The sequence below is a fragment of the Seriola lalandi genome, unplaced genomic scaffold (assembly GCF_002814215.2).
Source record: "Seriola lalandi dorsalis isolate HSWRI2012SDOR001 ecotype SW California unplaced genomic scaffold, Sedor1 jcf7180002054537, whole genome shotgun sequence".
Classification (NCBI taxonomy): domain Eukaryota; kingdom Metazoa; phylum Chordata; class Actinopteri; order Carangiformes; family Carangidae; genus Seriola; species Seriola lalandi.
Genome location: NW_019525090.1, coordinates 152,028 through 175,997, shown reverse-complemented (window position 1 = coordinate 175,997; position 23,970 = coordinate 152,028). Strand labels below are relative to the sequence as shown.

The 23,970-nt window shown below is 39.7% G+C and overlaps 1 protein-coding gene across 2 annotated transcripts; it reads left to right on the top strand.

Annotated features, from left to right (window-relative positions):
• Positions 1-17,548: 17,548 nt before the first annotated feature.
• cops2 (COP9 signalosome subunit 2) lies at positions 17,549-23,844 on the top strand. Of its 2 annotated transcripts, none has more exons than XM_023414629.2 (13): positions 17,549-17,707; positions 18,191-18,304; positions 18,388-18,465; positions 18,582-18,707; positions 18,832-18,921; positions 19,026-19,103; positions 19,247-19,421; positions 19,547-19,725; positions 19,960-20,012; positions 21,309-21,406; positions 21,510-21,592; positions 22,262-22,320; positions 23,240-23,844. In XM_023414629.2, exons 1-13 carry the CDS (start codon positions 17,654-17,656, stop codon positions 23,382-23,384), a joined length of 1,332 nt encoding a protein of 443 aa, XP_023270397.1. In that variant the 5' UTR covers positions 17,549-17,653; the 3' UTR covers positions 23,385-23,844. The 2 variants fall into 2 exon arrangements, with proteins under 2 accessions (XP_023270397.1, XP_023270396.1); XM_023414628.1 differs by having other exon boundaries at positions 18,582-18,722.
• Positions 23,845-23,970: the final 126 nt, after the last annotated feature.

The window sequence follows — 23,970 nt, the reverse complement described above, 5'->3', positions numbered from 1 at the left end:
ATTTTACCTGTTAGTGTCAGGAGCGGCAGGTAAATACAATTTTATTTGTCTGAACACCAACTGATCTCGATAGTGAACTGAAATTTTACTGATGAATAACTTGAACTGGGATGACATTTATGATAACAGTGGCTGATTTGGTTAGTAACCGGGACAACCTGTGCACCTTGTTATTTTTACTTACATACACCTTTTAAGTCTTGTCTCTGTCACCACTTCCACCAGCAGCACCTGCGACAACACACCCAAACCACTGAAAAACGTACTTCTGTATCCATGCTGGAAACTCTGTGTTCTGTGGTTAAAATACCAGAAAACAAAACTGTGAGATGATTGAAAATCTGTGGGGGCAACTGTTACATGTTTCACTTCTAGTGGTTCAAAGACTCCACAGGGTACTTTTATTTTTGGTCTCTGTTGCCGGAGGAAAGTCCATGCTGTCAAAATTCTTTATACAGTGGCCTTAAAAGACCACGTCGGACTCAGCTCTCATTGATCTAAGCTGTACATTGTCAGGATATCAATTCAGCAGTCAGTTTCAGCTAGACTTCGTCAGTCATGCTAGATACCGTCTCAGCAGAAAACAGGTGAAGTAATTGGAATTTGCCTGAGACCACATTGACTTACCTGTGTTGACAGGAACTGCCTACTCTAATATTTGAATCTCTTTCATCACAAAACAGAGTCAGTGCCAAGCACATTGTACCATGGGAAAATAATGATTCTGTGGGAGGTACATTTTTAGTGATTGGTCTTGATCTGTCTTCGATTTTTACAGAACAAATTGTTGTTTATAAGCAGCTTCCTGGGTCTAGATAAGTATATATAATGTAATTTTCCGTAAGAGCTCTCTCCTTTATAACTTTCACTTTTTTCACAAGTTTTAAAATCCAAAAATGAAACCTGTGCCCTGAAAGTAGATTTACTTCAAAAACCCAAAGCCCAAAAAACAAGAAAGCGAATGCTCTGTGAATCACTTGTATGGAACACTTGAGCTGCGGTGTGGTTTGCAGGAGAGGCCAGTGAGGGAGGCAGTGAGTGGAGAGAAACACACACACACACACACACACACACACACACACACACACACTAATCAGCTGTCCTTCACTTTAGTAATGGTAATTAGTGAAAATAATAAGCAGACAAAAAGGACTCATGATCAGAATTAATCTCCCACAAGTGAAAGGCCAAATAAAATTCCTTCTGGGGCAGAGCTCGTTTTGGATCCATCTGAAGTCCTCCTTAATCTTCTCATAGCTACTGGCTTTAGTGGAGCCATAACCATAACACTGAGTCACTCAACTGTTCATTGGCTTCTGAGAGGAATGTCTGTGTCATGTGTTATGATAGAAGGTAACAAGAGCCAGTATTTTGTGTTTTATTTTCATAACCCTCATTACAAAAGGCTGACAAGTTCATGGATTCATGAGTGCACACGCACACACACGCACATCGCATACACAGCGAGGAGTTTATATGCAAGGATTTCTCAAAACATGGAGCCAATATCTTTTATCGAGTTTACGTATATTGCTTTCAACACTGAACATAATATTTACACTTTTATTTGCATCCGCAAGTTAGTCATCATTCATGAGTGTTTGTCTAACTGGATCATCTATGCAGACGTCAAATGGAAGTCAATCTGTGAATGTGTTTGAGTGTGCGCACATGCCAACGCTCGTCTGTGTCCATGTGATGTATCCATGTGGTTTTATTTTTGACAAGTAAAGCACCACTGTCTGCGGCTTTTAGGTAACAGTGCCTTTCAATCTCTGTCATGCCTCCCTCTCTGTCTCATTTTAAGGATAGATGTCTTTTTAATGGTGAGGGTGGGAGAAGCATAGCAGAGCTGGACAACAGGAGCCGATGTTGGAAGGAGAACAGACACATTACCCTTATGAATTCCTGCTAGCAGCTACCTCGCCAGGAAGTTTATCTGTCTGCACCGTGCGATTGGCCCTGAACCTGCAAGGAAATTAGATGGTAGTCTACATTATGGCATCACCGCAGGGTTGCCTCCTTTTCTCATGTCTGTAACTCCATTGACCTTTTTATCCCTTGACCTTCCATCTCACATCGGTCAGCGTCACTGAGTGAGCATTATTCTAGCAAGGTCACAGGTCAAAGTTTCTAAGTGTTTCATTAAAGTCCTCTATCGCCTGGTAAGCCGAGACTTCCCATAAGGGCAGGAGAGTTTTGTGGCTAGAGAAGGATGGATGAACAGGAACTGTTCGTGTGGAGAGCAGGTGTTGTCTGGAGGAAGGAGCCTGGTGCGTGTTGTGTATATGTGTTTGGGTGTGTGTGTGTGTCCAGCAGAGACCCTTGTGAGGCAACATGCATGCAAGAGGCCAGGACACAGGCCAGAGGAAATAACTTAAGTGAACAGTTATGTCCTGAACTGGCCTGGTTTATAACCAAAGGTGTGCTGCTGCCATCCACTTGAACAAAACAAACTAAACCCACGAGGGTGACATGTGTTTCTCTTTACCTGTGACATCTGTTGTAGGGAATTAGTCATAAAAGCACTTAACATTTATTTTACTGCCATTCTGCTTAGTAACAAAGCACACATAGTGAAAACTATTAACATTATTGAGTAAAGTATTCAAACAATTAACAAATTAACCCAGATGAACTTAATTTTTTCCAGGTAATTGTAAATGGTATTCAGATGATGTAAAATAGAAAATTAAAAGGTTGATATTAATTTTATCACTTACAATTTTGCTTAACACATCTTTATTGCAGTTTTTTATTACAGTTACTGTTGAAATCTGTAACTTTCCATGTCTTACTTTTTATTTCAGCTGTGGAGGAACTACAGGAAAGAAATGTTGTTGCTGGTTGTGTTGAAACCTGTTGTTTAGTTGAGTCAGCCTTTGCAAAGACTTGGAAAATGTGCCAGCTACATTGCACATAGTGTGATATGCAGTGTGCTTGCTCTGTTTTGAACCACACTTGTTGGCATTGTCAAGCGGGACAGATGCGACTCGACAAGCTGAGCAAATGTCTCTTTTCACAATTGTTTACAAACATTTTCTGAATCTGTGGCTCATTTTCCTCAAAACTCTAAACACAAAACACAAAATGCGAAACTCTACAAATCTCTAGCAAAAGCAAACACTGCATTTAAAACTGTTTTCTCTTTCCTTTTACATCAAAATGTTACACACGCCATCGTATGAAAAGATCTACCAAACAACAACAAAGTGATGCGCTCAACGCAAAACACTACTATGAATATCTGATCAGTTGGTTACAGTAATATGGACTCAAATAAATAATAACTCGCCCAGCCTCCTTCATAATTAATCCATGGTTGAACACTTGGTCAATCGATGTGGCCCACGATCTCATCTGAGACGACTGCCCTCCCTCGTCCTCCTCTTCTTCCTCTTACTTTCTCTCCTTGACCCTTAGCTCTTGCTTCACCATTGACCTCCATTTTCCCCGTGACCAGGAGAGCTCATCCGTGGCCTTTAGAGTTATATAAATAAAAAAAAAGAAAAGAAAAAGAAATTGTGCTTTCAATTTTGCAGACTTTGTTTAGGGATTTGGAAGATGAGTTTCAGGTTTTGGTGATTGCATTTCAACTTCCAATTTTAGTGTGTAAACAATTGTGTAAAACTGTAATGGTAGAGTGTGGAGGTCAGGCTGCCAGGTTTTGTGTTTTCTCATACCCCACCACACAGATGAATATGATGAATCTAAAAAAACATGTGGTTATCAACTTTATATGTGATTACTTCTGATGACATATTAGTCAATAGATTTTAAGTAAATTTCTTATTAAATGTTTTATTTAGAAATGTATACATATTATTCCTTTAATTTTGCAAAAGTGAATAAAATTGTAGATCCAGATAGAGCTACGGTGACTTGGATGTCATGTCAATTATATGTTTCTTTGGACAAAAGCATCGACCAGAGAGATATATAGATATAAACACTGTTATTGAGACTATGGTGCCCTAGTCACTGACATTTTAGCAGGAGTGCAGGAGTTTGCCGGAAAGCACTGACATGTTAATTACTAAATAGTTTTCATGAATTCATTAACAGAGAAGATACTATCATATAACACGTGTTTGTTCGTAGAGGATAGAACCCCTCGTGGAAAAGCCATGCTTTTCCCATTAGCCAAAGCGGACATTGTTCCCCTACTTGAGAAGATGACAGGCTGAAAGGATGAAAACACTGAATAAACAGTCTTGTCCAAATGGAGGGATAGCATGAGTTTACAGATTAGTCCTTCCCACAGGGCGGAGGGGCCTGTTTCACAATGTGCTTTCACTCAGCCCATATCTTGAGTTGCGTGAGAGATTTCCATATCTCACACACTCTTGTAAATCACAATTGAACAGTAGTAACTCAGAGAATGAACTCCAAACACGTCTGCTTTCAATTTGGGCCCAGGGGTCCTGCCAAGGCTGGGGCAGGCTCAGAGACCACCCCTCAGCGCAGATTTACTGGCCTTAACACCTCTTAGCAGTGTAGGAACGCCTGCCCTGCTCCCGCCACACTATGAGACACACCTCACACCTTTACAGCCGGGGGTGGGTGAGGTAAAGGATGGTGTGTGGGGAGGGGGTTCACATGGTGAAATATTTAAACCACACAAAAATACATATTGATGGCATGCACACAGAAAAGGAGAGAGCTCACGTAAAAAAAGTAAAAGAAAAAAAAAAAGTTCAAGCATGCAAGTATAATTTTGTTTATTTCACCTCATACATATATATACATTATGTTTTCAAAAATGATAAAATACTACAAGTTGTAAGAGACTTCATTAAGAGATGTTTTTTCATTGACATAATGTGAGTCTGTGGTTAAAAAAAAATACAATTTCTCATATGCGCTATTCATGCTTCAAAGTTATTGCTCTATCTGATCTTTAACGTTTCACAATTTATGCAAGCCCAGAGAGCTATATTTTCCCTCTCCAGCCCACCGCCGGCCTGGTTCACATCCTGGAGATTAAATGCTCCCCAGTTCAGTGTCATCCTGTAACATGGAATGCATGCATTAATCAGTTTCAGAGCTCATCGATATAGTGTCTGCTGTGTGACTTCTCTGTGGTCACACCACTCATCTGTACCGAAGAGCAGAGTATAGCTCAGGGGCCATAGAGGAAAAAAGTACAATGATGTTGCAAAACCTGCTAGCCCTTGAAACCAGTGCACATATGGTGCTCTGCGTGTTCTTAAAACAGAGGGGGTCAAATCAATCACGTGACTAGATGAAGATCCTGAGAACTTTTGGGAGATTTCAGACAGCGGCAATTCACATAGTGGAAGTACTTTTCTCACCCTTCTCGTTTGGAAGCTTTCAGAACACAAACAATGAATCCTTTTCACAAAATCATCAAGCTGAACTGAGGGTGAATCAGTAGCTTTGGTTGTAGAGATGCTGTGGAATGACCTGAAGAGAGCCATTCACACCAGACAACCCAAGAATATGGGTCAGCTGAAGCAGCTGTATAAGGGAGAATGGGCCAAATTTATGCAGATCTGATCAGCGGCTACCTGCCAGCTTCAATCAGTTGTTAAATCCAAGGGTTCACTTACTTTTTCCACCAGCACTATAAAGGTTTAATGGCTGTGTCCAGTAAAGACACAAAAGATCATCATTGTGTGATATAAGTTTAGCTTATAATTGTGACTTCTTGATGTATTATTAGGTTCAATGAAATCCACATAAATAATCATGATGCAGGTGTGTGGCTAAAGGGCTAAAGTGCTGATCATGACCGCAGCATGCTTGGCTTGTATCCGACTGGGGTCCTTTGTTGTGTGCCATTTGCCTTCTCCCTCCTCATTTCCCTCTGTCTCTGCTGGAAGCTCTATAATAAGCAAACAATGGCCATAAAACAAACAAAAACAATCATGATGCAAGAACTGTTTTGCAGATAGGTGGTTGCTGAGCTATTAACCTTATAAATGGTGTTTTTATAGGTCTAGTTTTGTGCTGAACTTAGTAAAACAGTTTGAACCAGCATTAGACTGATCATAGTTAGAATCCAAGACTGAGCTGAAGACCACAAGAAGCATCGCTATAACATTCAAGCGTTTTCAACAGTCATGCAATTGCTTACAGATGTACAACTGCATATTCGTATTGGAACGGCGTTACAATTGCTTAGCAAAACAAACAAACAAAAAAGACATAAAAAATGAAGAATGAACCAGCTGCATAGTCGGTGACTAGAAATCTTTGTACTGAACTGAATGAAAGCAAAAAGTGATTCATATCTATTTCTTCCTCTACTGCCATACTGCAGGATGTTTTCACTTAATTTTAGTTTCACATCAACTCTGGTGGAGTCATCAACAAGTCTGAGATCTCAGGCTTTGCCCAGACATTCAGAGAAAATAGCCCCATCTGTCTAGTGATTGCACAGCCACCACGACCTCACAGGGATTATGTGTCATTGATCTGATTGAGATATTGGCTGTTTACATAGCAAATTCCAAACCAATGAAAGATATCACCAAGGCATTATAATATTTAATTTCACTTTTCCTGTTGTCCAATAATAACACCATGGTGGAATCATGGATCGCTAGACAAGTCTCGGGCTGTTCCAAAACCGCAATAATTGTAAGACAAGAAAAGATGAGGCTTTAAACATATTTCTGTGGTTCTGCGGAGGAACCACACACCAAGGCCATGTGGGATGTGAGGAGAGCTTGTTAAAGCACCTATAATGCATGTGAGATTCTGGCACTGTGTTTAATGATCCACATACAACCTACTGTACAACAGCTAACCTCATCGTACAGACCTGGGGCACGCATGTAGAGGTTTCATTAACGTGCATTAGCACGTTTCTCCCTGAAACTAATGACTGACTCCACCATAGCTGACTGTATTACATTAAGACCGGCAGTCCTAAAACAAACTCAAGTTCAGTCGGTGGGGCCATTGAACGATGGGAGTCTCACATGAAAAAGCATGACAGAAATTTCTAAGAACCTGAATAATCAGCTTACATTGGAGCTAAGTAGGAACAGAGGGTGGTGGACTCGTGTTTGCTTTCCATTTTCAGCTCTGGCACAGATTCAGGCCACCTTGAAGAATCTGAAAACCATTATCCAGGACTGTTGGTCAAAAGTGCAGACTGTATAGGATATCACAGCGCTGTGCCTCACAGAGAGACAGAGTGATGAGGATGAAGATGGAGGGGGAGAGAGCGGAGAATGGGGAAGGGCGGTATCATGGATGAGATATCGTGCGAGAAGGGGAGAAATTGAGACTAACAGAAGTTCAACACGCCTTCCTGCACTGACATCTCAATTACAGCCAGTTCACCATGTCATTCAAGTGGATGTGTTTGGTTTCACAGAAACAAAAGCATCCTCACAAAGTGATGTAATTCAGAGCGGCCGTTTGTCCATCTGAAGTTACCTTCATGGCTGTCTGACACACCACCTTTTGCATGCAACAGCAGATTAGGTATAGATGAGCCGGCAGACAGGCCTTTCCCCCCTATTGTCTCTTCCTCACGCACCCGCTGAACATGCATAAAGAGGGGTCACGCACATGAAGGCAACATCAGTCACGCACTCATATGGCTCTGAGCGAGCTGCTGGCTGGTGCTTCTTAAAAGCAGCCAGTAATATAGATAGGTGTGTGTAAATTCAGATCTGTGAGTGTGACCTGATGAGTGCTTTTATGGGTTTGGCTCTATAACTGTGTGACTGTTTCTGGGGAACAGGTCAGATGCAACCTTATCAGTCAGTTAATCCTTTCTCTTTATAGAGATATTAACATATTTTGGATGTATTTTATATACAGTATTGATCATCAGTGACAGTAGTGTAAATAAGGAACACTGTGTTTTGGCATTGCTGGCTTAAGTAATACTATTACAACTCTACAAATATTGAGCTGTATGTGCATGTCTGACAGCTCGTTTCTTACTATACCTGTTTCTTCAAATCTGGAAAAAGATAAAAACATTAAGGTAAACAAGAATAATAAAGTTGAAAGAAAACTAGAAGCAATGACTCACATGGAAGTGTGTAAACTCAGCCCTCATACATAACTTTCTTTAATGCTTTTCTTTGTTTGGCTCCCAATTAGCTTCCACCATAAAAGCCTAAACAATAAAATTACATAATGAAAACAAAACCCTTAAATTGCTTAACTAACCCTAACCCTTACTAACTTAGATTGATCTATTTTTGTTTTCTCTAGAAAAAAAATCTACTTTTGATGTGTTTTATTTTGGTGGGTAGCAAGTTCTGTGGAGTTTCATTGTTTGTGGATATGGCGCCATCAGATGACCCTTGCACACGTTGTGCATTATATCTATGACAAAAAAAAAACAAAACAAAAAAAGCATGATGTATTATACTAAATGATATAATTAGAGTAGCTCTTTTCCATCAGGGTATCATCATTAAACTGAAGGGTTACATCACCAAGATACAATAGCTAGAATATTCGGCAATCCCTGTGCGACAGGTCGTGTCAGGTCAGGTGTTTCAGTCAGTTTATTTCAAATCTGTCTGTCAAAGTTGAGTTGAAATGGAAGAAATTGCACAAAAATTTTGTGAATACTTTGCAGCATAGGACCACTATGCTGTTCAAAGAGTAAATCATACAGTTCAGTACCGGTCAATTTAGTCTTGTCTCTTTGTGTTAGCTCTAATAATGGAGAGTTTCTGAATGTTTCCAAGTTCAGTTGATTCTATTCTTTGGAAATCCTCTGATACGCGAGGAGGATATTGTCCAAGTATTCTCCAAGGAGAAGGAAAAGAGCCCAGGTTGATTTTAAGAGGCACATTATCCCCCTTTAATGATAGGAGAGTCGGGCGATATCTTTTAAAATATTAGGTCATTAAATGAGATCATCTTAAAGTAATCATCCCTTGACAGCAATCATGAAGGATCCTCAGCAGTCTACCTCCGACTCTCACGCTAACACACTGATGTCATTTAAAGCCTCCTAAAAGGACTGTTGTTTGTGGACACTTTGACTATAAAAGACTTTCATCATGTTATGCTGCATCTGAAAGCAAACAGATATAAAAACAAAGGAAGCAAGTAGATGATGTTACTTAATCAGGTGATTGAATGCCATAAATTAAAAACTTCACATCACGTTTGACAAGTGATGATTCCACCTCCTGCAAAAAAAGCAAGTGCAGAGCAGTCTCCAATATGTTTCCAGTCTTTTTTCATAGTCTGACCACCTGCAACTTACATATGTCATTCTAGTGCCAGTTAAGACATAAAGTTAATGAAAGCCAGACCTGCGCTTTGGGGTCTAGTAAGTTGTAAGGGCGACGTGTAATGGGAAAGCAGCACACTCCCTCTGCACTGTACACAACAGTCATTAGGCAACCCATCTGCTCAACGCTTGCATGCTAAGCTGTAATTTTCAAGCTCTGGTGTGTGTGTCTGTGTTTTGGTGTGTGCGCGCGTGTGTGAGAGGCCAGTGGTGGCGGGCCCCGGAGAGAAGTGATGCTTGTGCATGTATATCTATTGTGCGTGCGTGTGTCTGTGTGTGTCTGCTATTATCTGGATGTCATCATAACCACAGAAATCAGGGCCTGATAGTATCTTCCCCACCCCCTGCTCCTATCCCAAGCCAGAGTCACGAGAGCCGAGGGTCTCCTTTGACCACGACCACACACACACACACAAACACACACACACACACACACACACACACACACACACATATGCGCTTGTAAACACACACACACGCTGATAAACACTAACACTCACACACACATACACACACTGACACTGACACATAGACACTGCATCATGCTTCCACATTTTGTAGGTAAACATGTCCAGATTGGTGAAGCAGGATGGAATTCCCGCCTTTGTGGGAAATGTGCCCAGAACCATTTGTTAACCCTCTTCTCCGCCGCCTCCTAACTCTTTACAGATTGTAAAAGTTTGGTTCTATATTAGGTTACTCTGTTGAGTTTCTTGACCCTTTTTTTCTGAGGGTCATGACAGACCAAAAAAAAAAACAAAGAAAAAAAAAATACAATCAAATAAATATATGTATCTCTTGCAGGCTGAAACCTCACACGTTAGGTCACATGTATTCATTTGCATGGCTTTTTCAGAACATACCCACGCTATGCTATAGCCTGTTGCTTCTGTGTAAATATGTGGTTAGCAGACTTCAACATAACATAGACAATTTATATGTAGACAACACTGTGAATGATATAGATTTACTGTATTGTGTTGTATGTTATGCATTAAGTCCATGGGTTTACTCCAGGGGGAAAGTGTTTGCCTGTTTCCCCTTTACAAGCATAAGAGTCTACAATTACATGGAAGCATTGGCAGGCGGCCAGCCTTTGCTGTGGTCACGACTAAACCTGAGCCATATGCCTCACCTAAATAAGTAATAGATTGTGATATGTGAAATAACATTTGTTTTGTTATACTTAGCACAAAGCTTGTGCTCATATATATGGAAAATTCTGAATATGAAAAATTTTGTTTGATTTCGTAAAGAAACATCTGCATGCAAAGTGTCATCTGATGCAGCACTGGCCCATGTAGTATCCTAATCACTATGCCCATGCAGCCTAAGCCCCACCCCATGCCTTGGACCCGGCTTCAGCTCCAATCTTGCTCCAACTTGTGCCATTCTCCAGGCTTTTCTCCGCTCCTTAGCCTTATCTCAGGTTCAGCAGGCCCTAACTCATCTGGAACCACAGAAGTAAGAAAAAAATGCTGAATGTTGAATTGCTATTCCTCCGTCTCATTCCCCTCCTTATGGGATTGCCTAAATGTTGTTAACCACACCATTATCTGTGGTAGTTTATGCATAAACTGCATGCACAGGGGAAACAAAATTGGTTTTAATGTGGGTTTGATCATGTGTCTTGTTAAATATCTATGTTTACAATGATCTGTGACAATCCAACTTATTTCTGTGAGTTGAGTTATTTGTTTATCTTGCATCAGTGGCCAGAGCGTTGACAGCTGTGTGTGTGTCACCTCTGCAGCAGCTCTTTATCTTGTAATAGAAGTGATTTCATCAAGTGTGGGAAATGGAAGGTCACAGTGCTCCATCTGTCTCTGGTAAGTTTGTGCCACAAGGGTCAGACACACAACTTGCATCCAGACATCGATGCACCAGCTAACATATGTGTGCACCAACAGGCTCAGACAGACACATACATGGACACTAGTCATCTCAAACGTAAACAAGGCTAGAGCCAATGAATGGCCATCAATCAACACTCTGATTAAGACGTTTTCCTCCAACTTAAACACCCTCTGCTTTTCCTAGAACTATAATTTGTTGCCATGTAACATTTAGGGCGCTCAGAGACAGATAAGGTACATTAAAGTAATCTCTCAGCAGGGACCTTGGTTCCATGCAATGGAAAGTTACTATTTGTGACTGAGTGTGGAAAATCTTGCATGCTTTCCTGGTAGTACACCAGTCTCAGCGCAGAATATTGGCGACTCACTAGTGGAGAAATAAACAAAGTAGATCCTAATGGATGAAATTGAGGGCTTTTATCTGATCTGGGGGATGCTCATAGACTTTAGCCTCAGACATAAGAGCCTGCTGGAGTAACAACAGGTCAGGCACACACAGTTATAACAGCCTCTCTGCCACAAATACAGATACAGTGCATTCAGTCACTGTAATATCTGTTTTATTGCGATTTGTTACTGCATCCAAATGTTCTTCTTGAAAGAAGAAACTTCTTGTCAGCAACATTTCTGCACTTTCTATTGCTCTGACCTTTTAAGATCTTTCATTCTCTCTCAGCTTAGAAAGCCCAAGTAAGGTTGTCAGCATACATATGTGTGTACAATATTGTTTTAGAAGCAAAAGGTTGCATTATTTGTTGCAAAAAAAGACACAGGTTGAATCCAGGATCCATTATGGGGGGGTCTGGAGAATTTTGCAATAGTGGAAACTGTGTTTTCCTGAAGAACAAATTCCTCACTCATCTATCCAAACATGTATTGATACTCAGTAGCAAACTAGTAGACACTGGTATTAATATTACTCATAGTGTTGGTGTCATTCAGTGTTATTTACAGTATTTATCACACAATGTGAAGACAACACATGGTGCATTGCAGAGAGCAGAGCACAGTCAGAACTGTACTCGAATTCCCTAAAACTGAATCTATCACCTACATGTGGAAACGTATAATAAAAAAACCCATCAGTACTGATGCTAATGGGAAACCACATTGAAAGCATATCATTTACAGTATGGTTTTCATTCTAAACCTTCATTACGCTGGTAAGAAACAGCTCCTACAACCTTTCTGCAGACAGTGTAAACTACAGTAAAGCTTGTAAGAGCATTACTGTTATTGTAGTTTTTTTCCACAACAAAACATTCCTCGGACTAGCTGCAGTATTTTCTTCCCAAGCCTGTTGTCATCTTCTTTTCAAGCGAAAGAGTCACAATCACAGCAGATGGCACAATAAAAGCCATGACAGCTGCAGACCAGAAAGAGATGAAAGACAATACACAGAAAATCAAACTAGATGAATTTGTACAAAGAGAAAGAGACCCTGAAGAAGACAATAGACCACCGTTAGAAGGCATGCCGAGAGCTTCCAGAAATAGTTACGTATTCAATCTATATATACTGTATGTGGAAGCTGAAGACACATGCAAGCCTTTCAACAGCAGATGAGTTATGCGCAAGCAGAGGTTTTATTACTTCACTTCTGACAAGTGCTCTCACAGCCGTGGCTCCTCTGAGCTTGGCTGTCAGCTTAGGGCATAAATCACTCCGCGTTCTCTGACAGGTCAGCGGTGTGACAACAGAAGGTTAGTTCGTCGCTAAGCGCTCGCTCTGCAAAACCAGCATCCTGTCTGTCGAAGGGTTTGACACTATCTCGTGCTGATGAAAGCGTCTAAAGGGTCACACATCTTCTGTCAGTCTGGTACTGAATGTGGTCCTCTTGCTTTGCATGAGCGTGAAGCTGGAAACCACCAGCCCCATAGCCTCAGCCTTGGCATCTGAAATATGTAAGGGCATCTAAATATACCCTGTCTCCTGGTTTGATTTTCTAAACCAAACCCAGAGGGATGAGTACACCAGGAAAAAGGGAGAGGGCATGAGGCAACAGAGGAGGAGGAGGAGGAGGAGGAGAAAGGAGTGGGCAGGAGAGGTGATGAGACCCATCCTGCACTCTGTATCCCGGACCTAACCTAAAAGCTGAACTCGCTTTTGGGCCACATCTGTTTTTATTTTCAGCCACAAAAGAGAATAATAAAAACAGGGCAGCTTAGAGCCGTTAGCCTGCCATTGTCGGAGGGCAGTCACATCATTGAGCATGGGTGGGATATTCTGGTGCTTTGTGCTGCAGGGAAGGCTTTGGTCGGCTGGACTTCGTGACATGGTTGCAGTTATGAAACAATAAACTCTTACCAATTTCCCTTGTACTCAAACAAGTAATACCGTTAACTCAATGATTGTGTAGGGAGAATTTCTCTGCAATTAAAAATGTTTAGGGAATTTTGGTTGACAGAAACCACGTGTGACTTCATGTTTGTTATGTTTTTTAATGAGTGTTGGCGGTGCAGTCATCCTTAAAAGAGTAGTTCCACATAATAAGAAACACGTCCTTGCAGTAACTTCCAGGAGACTTGTTGCCAGTTTCTGCGGCTGGCCAGGAAATACTTTGACACATAACCCATTCGTAAAACTAAGTGTCTGTTCACACTTTGGTTTCTGCACAAATTAAGAGAATATATATCATCTTAATATGTGAGCTTTATTGTTGCTGCTAGAGGGACTTTGTCACATTTGGACAGAGGCAGGCTAGCTGTTTCTCCCTGCTTCCAGTCTTTATGTTAAGCTACGTATGTACAGAAATGGGAGTGTGATTGATCTTCTCCTCTTAACTCTTGGCAAGAAGGTATATGCATGATGCTACAAAGTGTCAAAATGTTCCTTTTAATTTAGGATTTTTTATATTGATTCTATCACAATGCAAATTGAGCTGAGATTGTTTCGTCCTTAGAAATGTGTCCACACGCCTCCACCAAATTAGAATAAAAGTGGTCATTGGATAGTATTTTTCTAACCCCCATACATTTATAATGCACAAAAACTCTCCAGATACCCCAACACTCTCAAACTGTAGCCCACATACATACCACATTATGCTAGCGTGTGATGCAGAAGGGGTGCGTGTGGACTTGGCTGCAGCGGCTGGTTCAGCTCTTGAAAGTTGGATTTGATCTGTAATAACAGCACCACTTGATGGAAGTTGTTGCATAAAATTGAGACACGCTTCTACATACCTTGTAAAAATGAAAACAGCAACAAAAAAATAAAAAGAGAAAAACAAAATGGCTAGTCACGCATCTTGCACAAGTTGAGAAGTGAGAGCAGCTATGATGACCTCAGGGAAGGTTGTACAAGGTTGGCAACTGCTCAGGTTTTTTGGCCATTTACCATTATGTGCATGCAGAGGCGCACACGATTAAGCAGGTGTGTAAATTAGACCATATATATATATATATATACTGTTGCCCAACAACAAGTTGGAATAATTTTGTTTTCAGACACAATCCTCTGTTTATTCCTATTTAAATGCATCACTTTTGACCAGGTGCAAAGTGGAAAGTTTTGGGAAGATATACACTTTATCCGTCAAGAATAAATCACTTTGGCACAATAATTTCATGGAAAGAGGTAAAAAACATTTTATTCCAACTTTATGAGCAACAGTGTATATACATTATATGAACAGCTATGTGTGTGACCGTGTAAGCATGCATGACTAATGATCTTCAAGGGAGTTGGCAGCAGTACAACAAGGGTTCGCACCCTTATGTGAGCACTTTAGTGGTGAGATTTTGCGTAGAGTACACAAGCAGGCAGCCTGCTCAGAGAGGTACACAGGCTTTTGCTGCCAGATGCCATGCTGGAGATATATTAAAGACTCTTGTCTCATGATTAAGGAACTGCCAGAAATTAGATTATATTAACTCTTTTAAGGTTATTAGGTTCGGCATAAAACAATTTTTGGCAACCAAAAATTAAACGGATTATAGAGACCAGTGTATACATTGACGCCACGGGAATAATATCAATGTACTAATTTTATCAAATGAATCATCAAAGATTATCTGAAAGGAGAAGGGCTGCTCGGAGGTGTTTATAGGGCTTAATACCATACTTTTGGATCTCTAAATAAGGTTAGTAGGTTTACATGGCAAGGTTAAACATGGTGAACTTGTGTTTATCACACCATCCCCCTGACTCAGTCAGATAAATAAAAGTCTTTGGCACCAAGTTGGTGCATGGGATAGAGTTGTATTGAGCTTGGGCTGGGAGGGTCCTCCTTTGCCCTTCAAGTACTGCAGCATCTCCCCACCACAGCTGGGAAATTCACTCTTAAGCAACTGTGAAGGTGTTGACACATTAGCCAGTCTGCAGTATAATAATAATGGTGTGTTTCAGGTATGTGAAAAAGCCTGATGCCATGTCATTTCAGGATGTTGTGTGGGTGTTGTGATGGTGAATCAGGGTGTATTAGCAACCATGTGTCCTTTGTCACAGACCCACAGCTTTTTTCTGGTGTTGTTGATTTTTGTAGATAAGCGCTGCTCATTTGTTAAGTCTTTGTGTTGATGCAGTGCAGTTCATGAAGTGCTGATAGACACTACACACGCACCACTGTTTGTAGAGTGATGCATCTCATACATGCAACAAATGGATGTGCACATCTGTATCCTGTAACTATAGACAAACTCACAGACACACAGGTCACCAGCCCAGTGCTGATGCAGAACAATTATAATATTCTGCTTTCTTTGTGAAGCCAGCAGACAGCCGCTGCGTGGCTTTATGTAAGAGATGCAATAAATCTGTCAGTGTGCACATTAAAGATAATATGGCTGAAAAAAGTGCACTGTCTATGACACCTTTGTACACACTCGCAAAAGTAATATTATTCTGGGTCCTCTTAATGCATTTAAAGTAATAAGTCAGTCTGTGAATACATTCTTCCCTCTAGCATTGGTGTTGGTGATTCATGTCTGGATATTGTAAATATTATGGCCAAACTGTCTGCGTAGGATGATGAACTTTTTCACCCGCACTCATCAGTTTTTGGAAATAAACGTATGACACATAACTTGATGACACACAAGCAGATTGCGTAAATTTTCGGAACAGGAAAGTAATGTCCTCAGTAATAAAATCTTTCATATGGTTTGATGTGGAATGACCCCCCCCGAGTTAAGCAGAGACGCTAGAGACTGATGTGATGCTGCCAATGGTCTCTCTGTATGGCAGCCAAGATTGTTGAGAGAACAGTCACGAAATCCATTAAACGTGAACCTGACTCACAGGGCTGACTGAAAACTGACACGCAAAACTGGAGTTCATGGACATTTACAGTGGTGGAAATTAACACATTTACTCAAGTACTGTATATAAGTACAACTTGGAGCAATTGTGCCTTTATAATTTGTTCTACCTTATACTTATACTCTACATTTTAGTGGGAAATACTGTACTTCTCTTCATTTATTTGACAGGTACAGTTAGAAGTTACTTAGCTGATTAATTTGACATGCAAAATACAACATACAATCATAATATGCTTAGTAATGGATTTAAATACTCCAACTTGCAACATGATCCATACATTTTATAAGTATATATTCTTTCTTCTCTCCTTTTCTTTTCTTTGTGGTCATATATACTTTCCCTAGCTTAAGAAGCTAAAGGCCAAAAAGAGCTGAAACATTTCTTGTTATGAATATAGCTTTATATTAATATTTTAATCCTTATATATCCAACTTCCGGAGCTGTATATACTATATGTAATGTTTCATCCAAATGTTTCCCATGATACTATTTCAGAAAAATGCAGTAGCCTAACATATAATTTAGTTTCTGTAACAGAACTGCTGTGTCAGGAGTGGTTGAAGAAGTATTCAGATCCCTTTTTGAAGTAAAACCAGCCATATGACAATGCAGTGGAGGAAAGTAGCTAAATACTTAAGTATGTAAGTATATTTCAATGTACAAATACTCCATTTCAAGTAAACATCCTACATTCAAAGTAAAATGTTTAGTACAGAAGAATTAACAGCAAGAAGTAGCTACTTACAGTATCAATAGCTGAGTTCTTATTATGCAGCAAAATGGCTCATGTCACCTCATATTACTGGAGTATGCTATTAGTCTTAATAATTTTGATGCTGTAGCTTTCTGATGTTAATTTGACTCAATATCAGATCTGAATCTGGAAAGTAACTAGCTATTAACTGCAGGTGTCAGATTAATGTACTGAAATAAAAAGTATTTTAAAAAATCCCTCTGAAATGTAATGGAGAAGCATTGAATAGAAATACTCTAGTGTACGTACCTTAAAATTGTACTCAGGAACAGTACTTAAGTACATTTAATTACTTTCCACCACTGATTTGTACAATCTATTATTCCAGTACATTGTTTTAAAGATGCATCTCACAGTCGTGTCATGCTCCAAGGGGCAAAGGACTGCAGCTGAGACGATCCGATAGCGCCATCTATGGAGGGAAATAGGTTCCTGCTTCTCGCCGCCCTGACACACCACCTCACCGCCGCTGCAAAACACAGCACAGGCCGGGCTACCGTCTGTCTCTGAATAAGGACAAGGAACACCATCAAGATGTCTGACATGGAAGACGATTTCATGTGCGATGATGAAGAAGATTACGACCTGGTATTTAAACCTGAAATTATTTACCTTGCTTTAAATTTCAACGTTTTTGTCCGCTGAGCGCTAACAGTGCAGTGCCGACAGTGCGTTAGCTGTTTAGCTAGTTAGCTTGTTGGCTAACATCAAGCTGAGAGTGGGTGATTATCGTTAGCTTCCTAGCTAGCTAACGGTAGTTGGCTTTAGCTTCTAGGCAGCTGGCTAATATTAATGAACATTAACATTGCCTGTTAGCTATATTAGGTTACACGCGTTCAGCTGCCAGTAGATTTAATTTGCCAGCAGGAAAAACAAGCCAACCTGCTAGTCACCAAGCCCTTGCGTTGAGCTAACTTAACGTTAGCACAAGGCTCATATTTGCAGAATAATATGAAAACTCATTTTGCAATGTTTAGCCTTACGTTAGCTAGCGAAGAGTTTCTGACATGTTTTGTTTCTAAATATGTAACTTCTATGTTTGCACTTTGACATGCACATGCTTAACTTTAGGAATACTCAGAGGACAGTAATTCAGAGCCAAATGTGGACCTGGAGAACCAGTACTACAACTCAAAAGCCTTGAAGGAGGATGATCCCAAAGCAGCACTCAGCAGTTTCCAGAAGGTGGAGTAGTGCTCCTTAAAAATTAGCCGACGTTATTTTCAAGTATGATATATTTACATCTCTTGATTTTGCTATGTGTTCAGGTATTGGAACTAGAAGGAGAGAAAGGAGAATGGGGATTCAAAGCACTGAAACAGATGATCAAAATCAACTTCAAGTTGGTATGCAATATAATACATGCCATAGTTTTTTTTTTTTTTATGCCTGTCCCACCAGAATTAATCTTTGCATTAAGAGTGTTTTTTTTTTAATGTATGTGCGTTTCTCAACCTTGTAGACCAACTTTCCAGAGATGATGAACAGGTACAAGCAGCTCCTTACATACATCAGAAGTGCTGTCACCAGGAACTACTCAGAGAAGTCCATCAATTCCATTCTGGACTACATCTCTACCTCCAAACAGGTATCGACAGACAATGTGAGACAAAGCAAACTCCAGCTGGCAGTTACATATGTTGTGTCCTTGGAACTCGGAAAACCAGGTGATTTAAATGTGTCTTCTTGAAATGTGTTTCCTGTTTTACTAGATGGACTTGCTACAGGAGTTTTACGAAACCACATTGGAGGCTTTGAAAGATGCAAAAAATGACAGACTGTGGTTTAAAACTAACACAAAGGTACACAAAGATTCTTTACTGGTTCCAGGCAGTCTTATGTGATAATTTCCATGTAAAACAGGTCTTTAAAAAAAAAAATGCTCTTTTTTGTTTCTCCCCTGCAGTTGGGGAAGCTGTACTTGGAGAGAGAAGAGTATGGGAAACTGCAAAAGATCCTTAGGCAACTTCACCAGTCATGTCAGGTAAATAGGTCAATTTTTTAATTCTTTTTTGATTGAATATGCAATAATAAATTTCCCTGTTTTCATACAAGAAATGAGGTTTTAAAAGCAACAATCGATCAATTATGATAATGATTTAATAAATGATTTTATGTCAACTACAGACAGATGATGGAGAGGATGACCTTAAGAAGGGCACGCAGCTGTTGGAGATCTATGCTCTCGAGATCCAGATGTACACAGCACAAAAAAACAACAAGAAATTGAAAGCCCTATATGAACAGTCACTTCATATTAAATCTGCCATTCCTCACCCACTCATAATGGGAGTTATCAGAGGTATGATGGTGTACATACCTCCTTCATTCACAGAACATTTGTTTAGCCTTGCGTTGTGATACTTTCTCATTATGTACTGTTATAGCTTTTTGCTGAAAGACGTGTGCTTGTTTGCTCCTGACCAGAGTGTGGTGGGAAGATGCACCTGAGAGAGGGTGAGTTTGAGAAAGCTCACACAGACTTCTTTGAGGCCTTTAAAAACTATGATGAGTCTGGAAGCCCAAGAAGGACAACATGCCTGAAGTACCTGGTCCTAGCCAACATGCTGATGAAGTCAGGAATAAACCCTTTTGACTCTCAAGAGGTATGAAAATAATTGTGACTGTTTTAAATGTTTGCGTTTGATAACTGTTCAGAATACGTAACGGGAGAGAACAAGACAGCTAGTTGCCACATAAGTTTGAGCAGTTTGCAGTTGAATTTTTTGATAAAGCACGACTTGAATGTGTTTAAACTATTTTGAACTATTAAACTATTGTGGGAGACGTTTACTTCATTGTTAGCGCCAGGAATAACTTTTCATATTTTTTTTCCAAAGGCCAAACCATACAAAAATGACCCCGAGATCCTAGCAATGACAAACTTAGTAAGGTAAGCATGGATTAATTTCTTAATTGAAAAATGTTTGTGTACATCACACTTTGTTCTAGTGTTGGTTGTTTTTTTTATCTCGTATAACATTTTACTTGCCAAGTTTACTCTGAGGTCTACACCATCTCAGCAGTCACAGCTTTACTAAGGAGCAAAAATGGACAAATGACGAGAATAGTGAGAAGGCTTCGTCAGTGACAGTTGTTTAACCTATTTTAAGCGAAGTACACATCTAAAATGTTTAAAACAATGTTTTGCTTGGCTACAAAATATATGGTTCACTTTTTATTTCCATAGGCTTAGAAAATATGGTTGAACAGTTGACTTTTAATCTGTCTGATTGTATGTTGTCCCATGCACTCTGTTGTAAGGTTATGTCTGGCAAAGCCACTGCAGGCTTCATTACTAAACTTCATTATGTCATTGTGAAGAGAGAACAACTTATACAGGAGAAGAAAGGAGAGGTGTGATTAGCTATTATTGACACAATCCCCTAACACATTAGTTATTATATATGATAATGACTTATACAGACTCTCACCTTTTATTCATGTGCATCCATGACCTCAGCAAACTGGGCATAGTGCGCTTGAGTGTGCTTTGTGCCTTGCATCTTCGGATCACAACCAAGTCTGCAAGAAATATGTTGTCATGGATGGCCAAAATTGTACAAATGGACCCAGAGTGCTAATAATGTTCCCATAATGTTTTGAATGGATGGTTACCTCTTGGACCTATACCCTGTGCTGTATGGCCTTTGGTCAGTATTTCAGCTGAGTTTCTCATTCAGTTTATCCCAGTTACTAACTAATTCTAACAGCTTGGTCTGTACAGATGTTCACATCTTTGAATTCATGCCTTGTATCATTTCCTCTTAGTACAAAATGATACATTAACAACAGTAATGGACTTAATACGATTTATACAATTTGCCAAAACAGTGCTATGTCAACATTAGTGTTCATTTCACAGTATTTGTATAAATTATGGAACATGACTATTGTCTTCCCAAGACTTTAGTGGTCTGCTGCTTCCTTGTTTGCTCTCTTTTGTCCCCATGTTTACATAAGTTACAGGCGCTGTCTGAAATTGCTCAGGTTCCATGCATATATTTAAGATTTTTATTACATAAACAAGAAACTAAGAACGCACACCCAAAACTGTAACAAGAATAGTGTTTACACAAAAGTCTGATATTTTGCAATGTGTTTGACAGCTATCAGGATGAGAGTTTTTCTGTGGGTCACGAAGACACAATGTATATAGCATAACAACTCTGGATGTTTTTCCTTCCAGCGCCTACCAGAACAATGACATCACTGAATTTGAGAAAATCTTGAAAACAAATCACAGTAACATAATGGACGACCCCTTCATTAGAGAGCACATAGAGGGTGAGTGGTGGAAATGACTTTCACTCCACGTTCATGATAAATGTGTTTGGGAAAAATATTGTCTTTTTTAAAGTGTAGCTGATCATATGATGATGTGTTGCAGAGCTCCTGCGGAACATTAGAACTCAAGTACTTATCAAACTCATCAAACCGTACACGAGAATACACATCCCTTTCATTTCTAAGGTAAGTCTACGTGATTAATAAGCGTTCTGTACAGTGACTTCATCTGTGATCTTTCCTCTTTGATCTTTTTATTCCTCCACAATAATGAAGATAAAGTTATTATTGTAAAAAGGCACAAAGATAGTCATACAAGTGTCAAAGCAGAATCTGATGTTGTAGGATTTGGTTTTGTTTTGTAGGGCCAGCAATTATTGGCAAATATGGCAAATTATTGCTTTACTCAATTCGGGTTAATTAGCATAGTAAGTTAAGTGAAATACAGTTGCAGCATTAACATAAATCATGCATGATGAAATCTACAGATGAAAAGCAAAACTAAACACAAACAAAAGAAGAGGAGCTAAAAAGGCAGTATTATTATGATAATAATCATGGTATTTTTCTCAGGACTTGGGTTCATCTCTCAGTACATGTGCCATTCATCACTAGTGCCTCTACATGGTATCTGTTAATACTTTGTAAACCCCTTTCTGTATTTATTTATTTCTTACTTTACATACTTGCATGGCTGACTTCCTCCTCAGGTCTTCTGCAACACACCTAACACACTATTTACAATAGGATTTACAGTGTGTTGAACACTTTGCATCCTAAATGTAAAATCAGACTAGTCGGCCAACTTGTTTACAGATTTGAGGATGAATCTTTTCTCTTTTCCTTGTGTTTCAGGAGCTGAACATTGATGTGTGTGATGTGGAGAGTTTGCTGGTGCAGTGCATCTTGGATAAGTAAGTTTCTCCCTCATGTGGCTGACAGTCTAAAAAATATCTACTCCCTTCCTGTAAATAGTCGTAGTTCCTCATAGTTTGTGTCATTTGGCCCTTAAGGGAATCAGGTGGTATGACTTGACAGTTTCACTTACATCTTTTATGTAATTAATTGTCGTACTGTAATAATTGTGATCTGCTATTTATAGCTTCATATATCAGCTGTACTGGTTCACTGATATAAATGACTTGGTAGGGAGTGAAAACACTTGATTACTCCAACTTCAGATGTACTCAAAAATACTGAGTGAAATGTTTAAATTAATAATTTTTACATTTTGCCATCATGCTCTGAAATGTTAAAAATGTTTTTTAAATGAATGCCACTCATATGAAAGCAAACAAATTCAATAATACAAACGTGCAACCCCCACATTTAAGAAAAATACTTGATTCTTTGAGATTGCTTTTGGGATTTGGGATTTCGGGATTTTCAAGAAATTATTCCACCTATTTTGCTGTTGTCGTTCGCTGTCTTTACTGCACTATCCCACAGTACAATTGGCAGCGAGATCAGATATACTGTTTAATTAGAAGGGCACTCGGAGAACAGACCTTTTTAAGGTCAATGTCAAACAACATACACCAGACTACATGTTCTGAAACTGCCCCAAAATTTAATGGGTTCCTCCCTGGTCTGTTCCCCATCCCTCCACCAAGTTTGGTGCAAGTCGGTTCAGTACTTTTTTCTGTAATCCTGCTAACAAATAAACAGACATGGATAAAAACATAACATCCTTGGTAGAGGTAACTACAGGAAGAGGAAAGATGCATTTCAAGGTGTAACTATAAGAGTGTGACTAAATTGTGTGGAGAGATTGGACTGTTTTTCTAATGCAACGTGTGGCTTCTCTGCTCACTCTCTATTCTTTTTACTCAGCACAATCCATGGCCGAATTGACCAAGTTAACCAGCTACTAGAACTGGACTACCAGAAGAGAGGAGGGGCTCGCTACACAGCTTTAGACAAATGGACAAATCAGCTGAACTCTCTGAACCAAGCCATTGTTAGCAAGCTCACATGATGGCATGTAAAATCAAGAGACAAGGAAAATGGCATGTTTGAATACATCCATAAAGTATGCTACTGTGCTTCTTCAAGTATATCCTCTGAGACAAGATACACAGCACAGGTTTTGAGAATGCCACCAATTTGAAGAAGACTCCGAGAACCACAAGAACGTGTTCAGAGTGTTGTTTTGTCCTGATGAGAGGAAATCACTGACACTTCTTTTTGTTTTTCATGTTCCTGATTGGCAGATCCTTCCATGTGCAACACACAAATGCTTCAGATGTGTAGAAAAAAAAGTCCAAATGTGTATCAAAACGTGTACACAGTATTTTAATGTATACTGTTGCCTGTTGGTAATAAACAGATTTCTCTCAGCACTAAAATGATTGAGCTGCCTTTGACTAGCTACAACGTTTGAACTGTGTGACGGATTGAACGTGGAGTTGAAGTCGAATAAAATGTTTTTAACTGTATGAGCATGAAGAAATCGTTCTTTTGTTTGAGTTAATTCACTGAAGATATTTCTATGCCCTCATGACGTACTGCATTTCCCAGCCAGTAAAAGCTTTCTGGGCCTCGGCGGCTTCCGTTCCAGGTGA

Bases quoted from the DNA above. Each gene is read 5' to 3' on its own strand.
- cops2 (XM_023414628.1), top strand. From the start codon at position 17,654: ATGTCTGACATGGAAGACGATTTCATGTGCGATGATGAAGAAGATTAC. The intron at 18,466-18,581 runs GTATGCAATATA...TCAACCTTGTAG, and splicing joins TCAAAATCAACTTCAAGTTG to ACCAACTTTCCAGAGATGAT. The intron at 22,321-23,239 runs GTAAGTTTCTCC...CTTTTTACTCAG, and splicing joins GTGCAGTGCATCTTGGATAA to CACAATCCATGGCCGAATTG.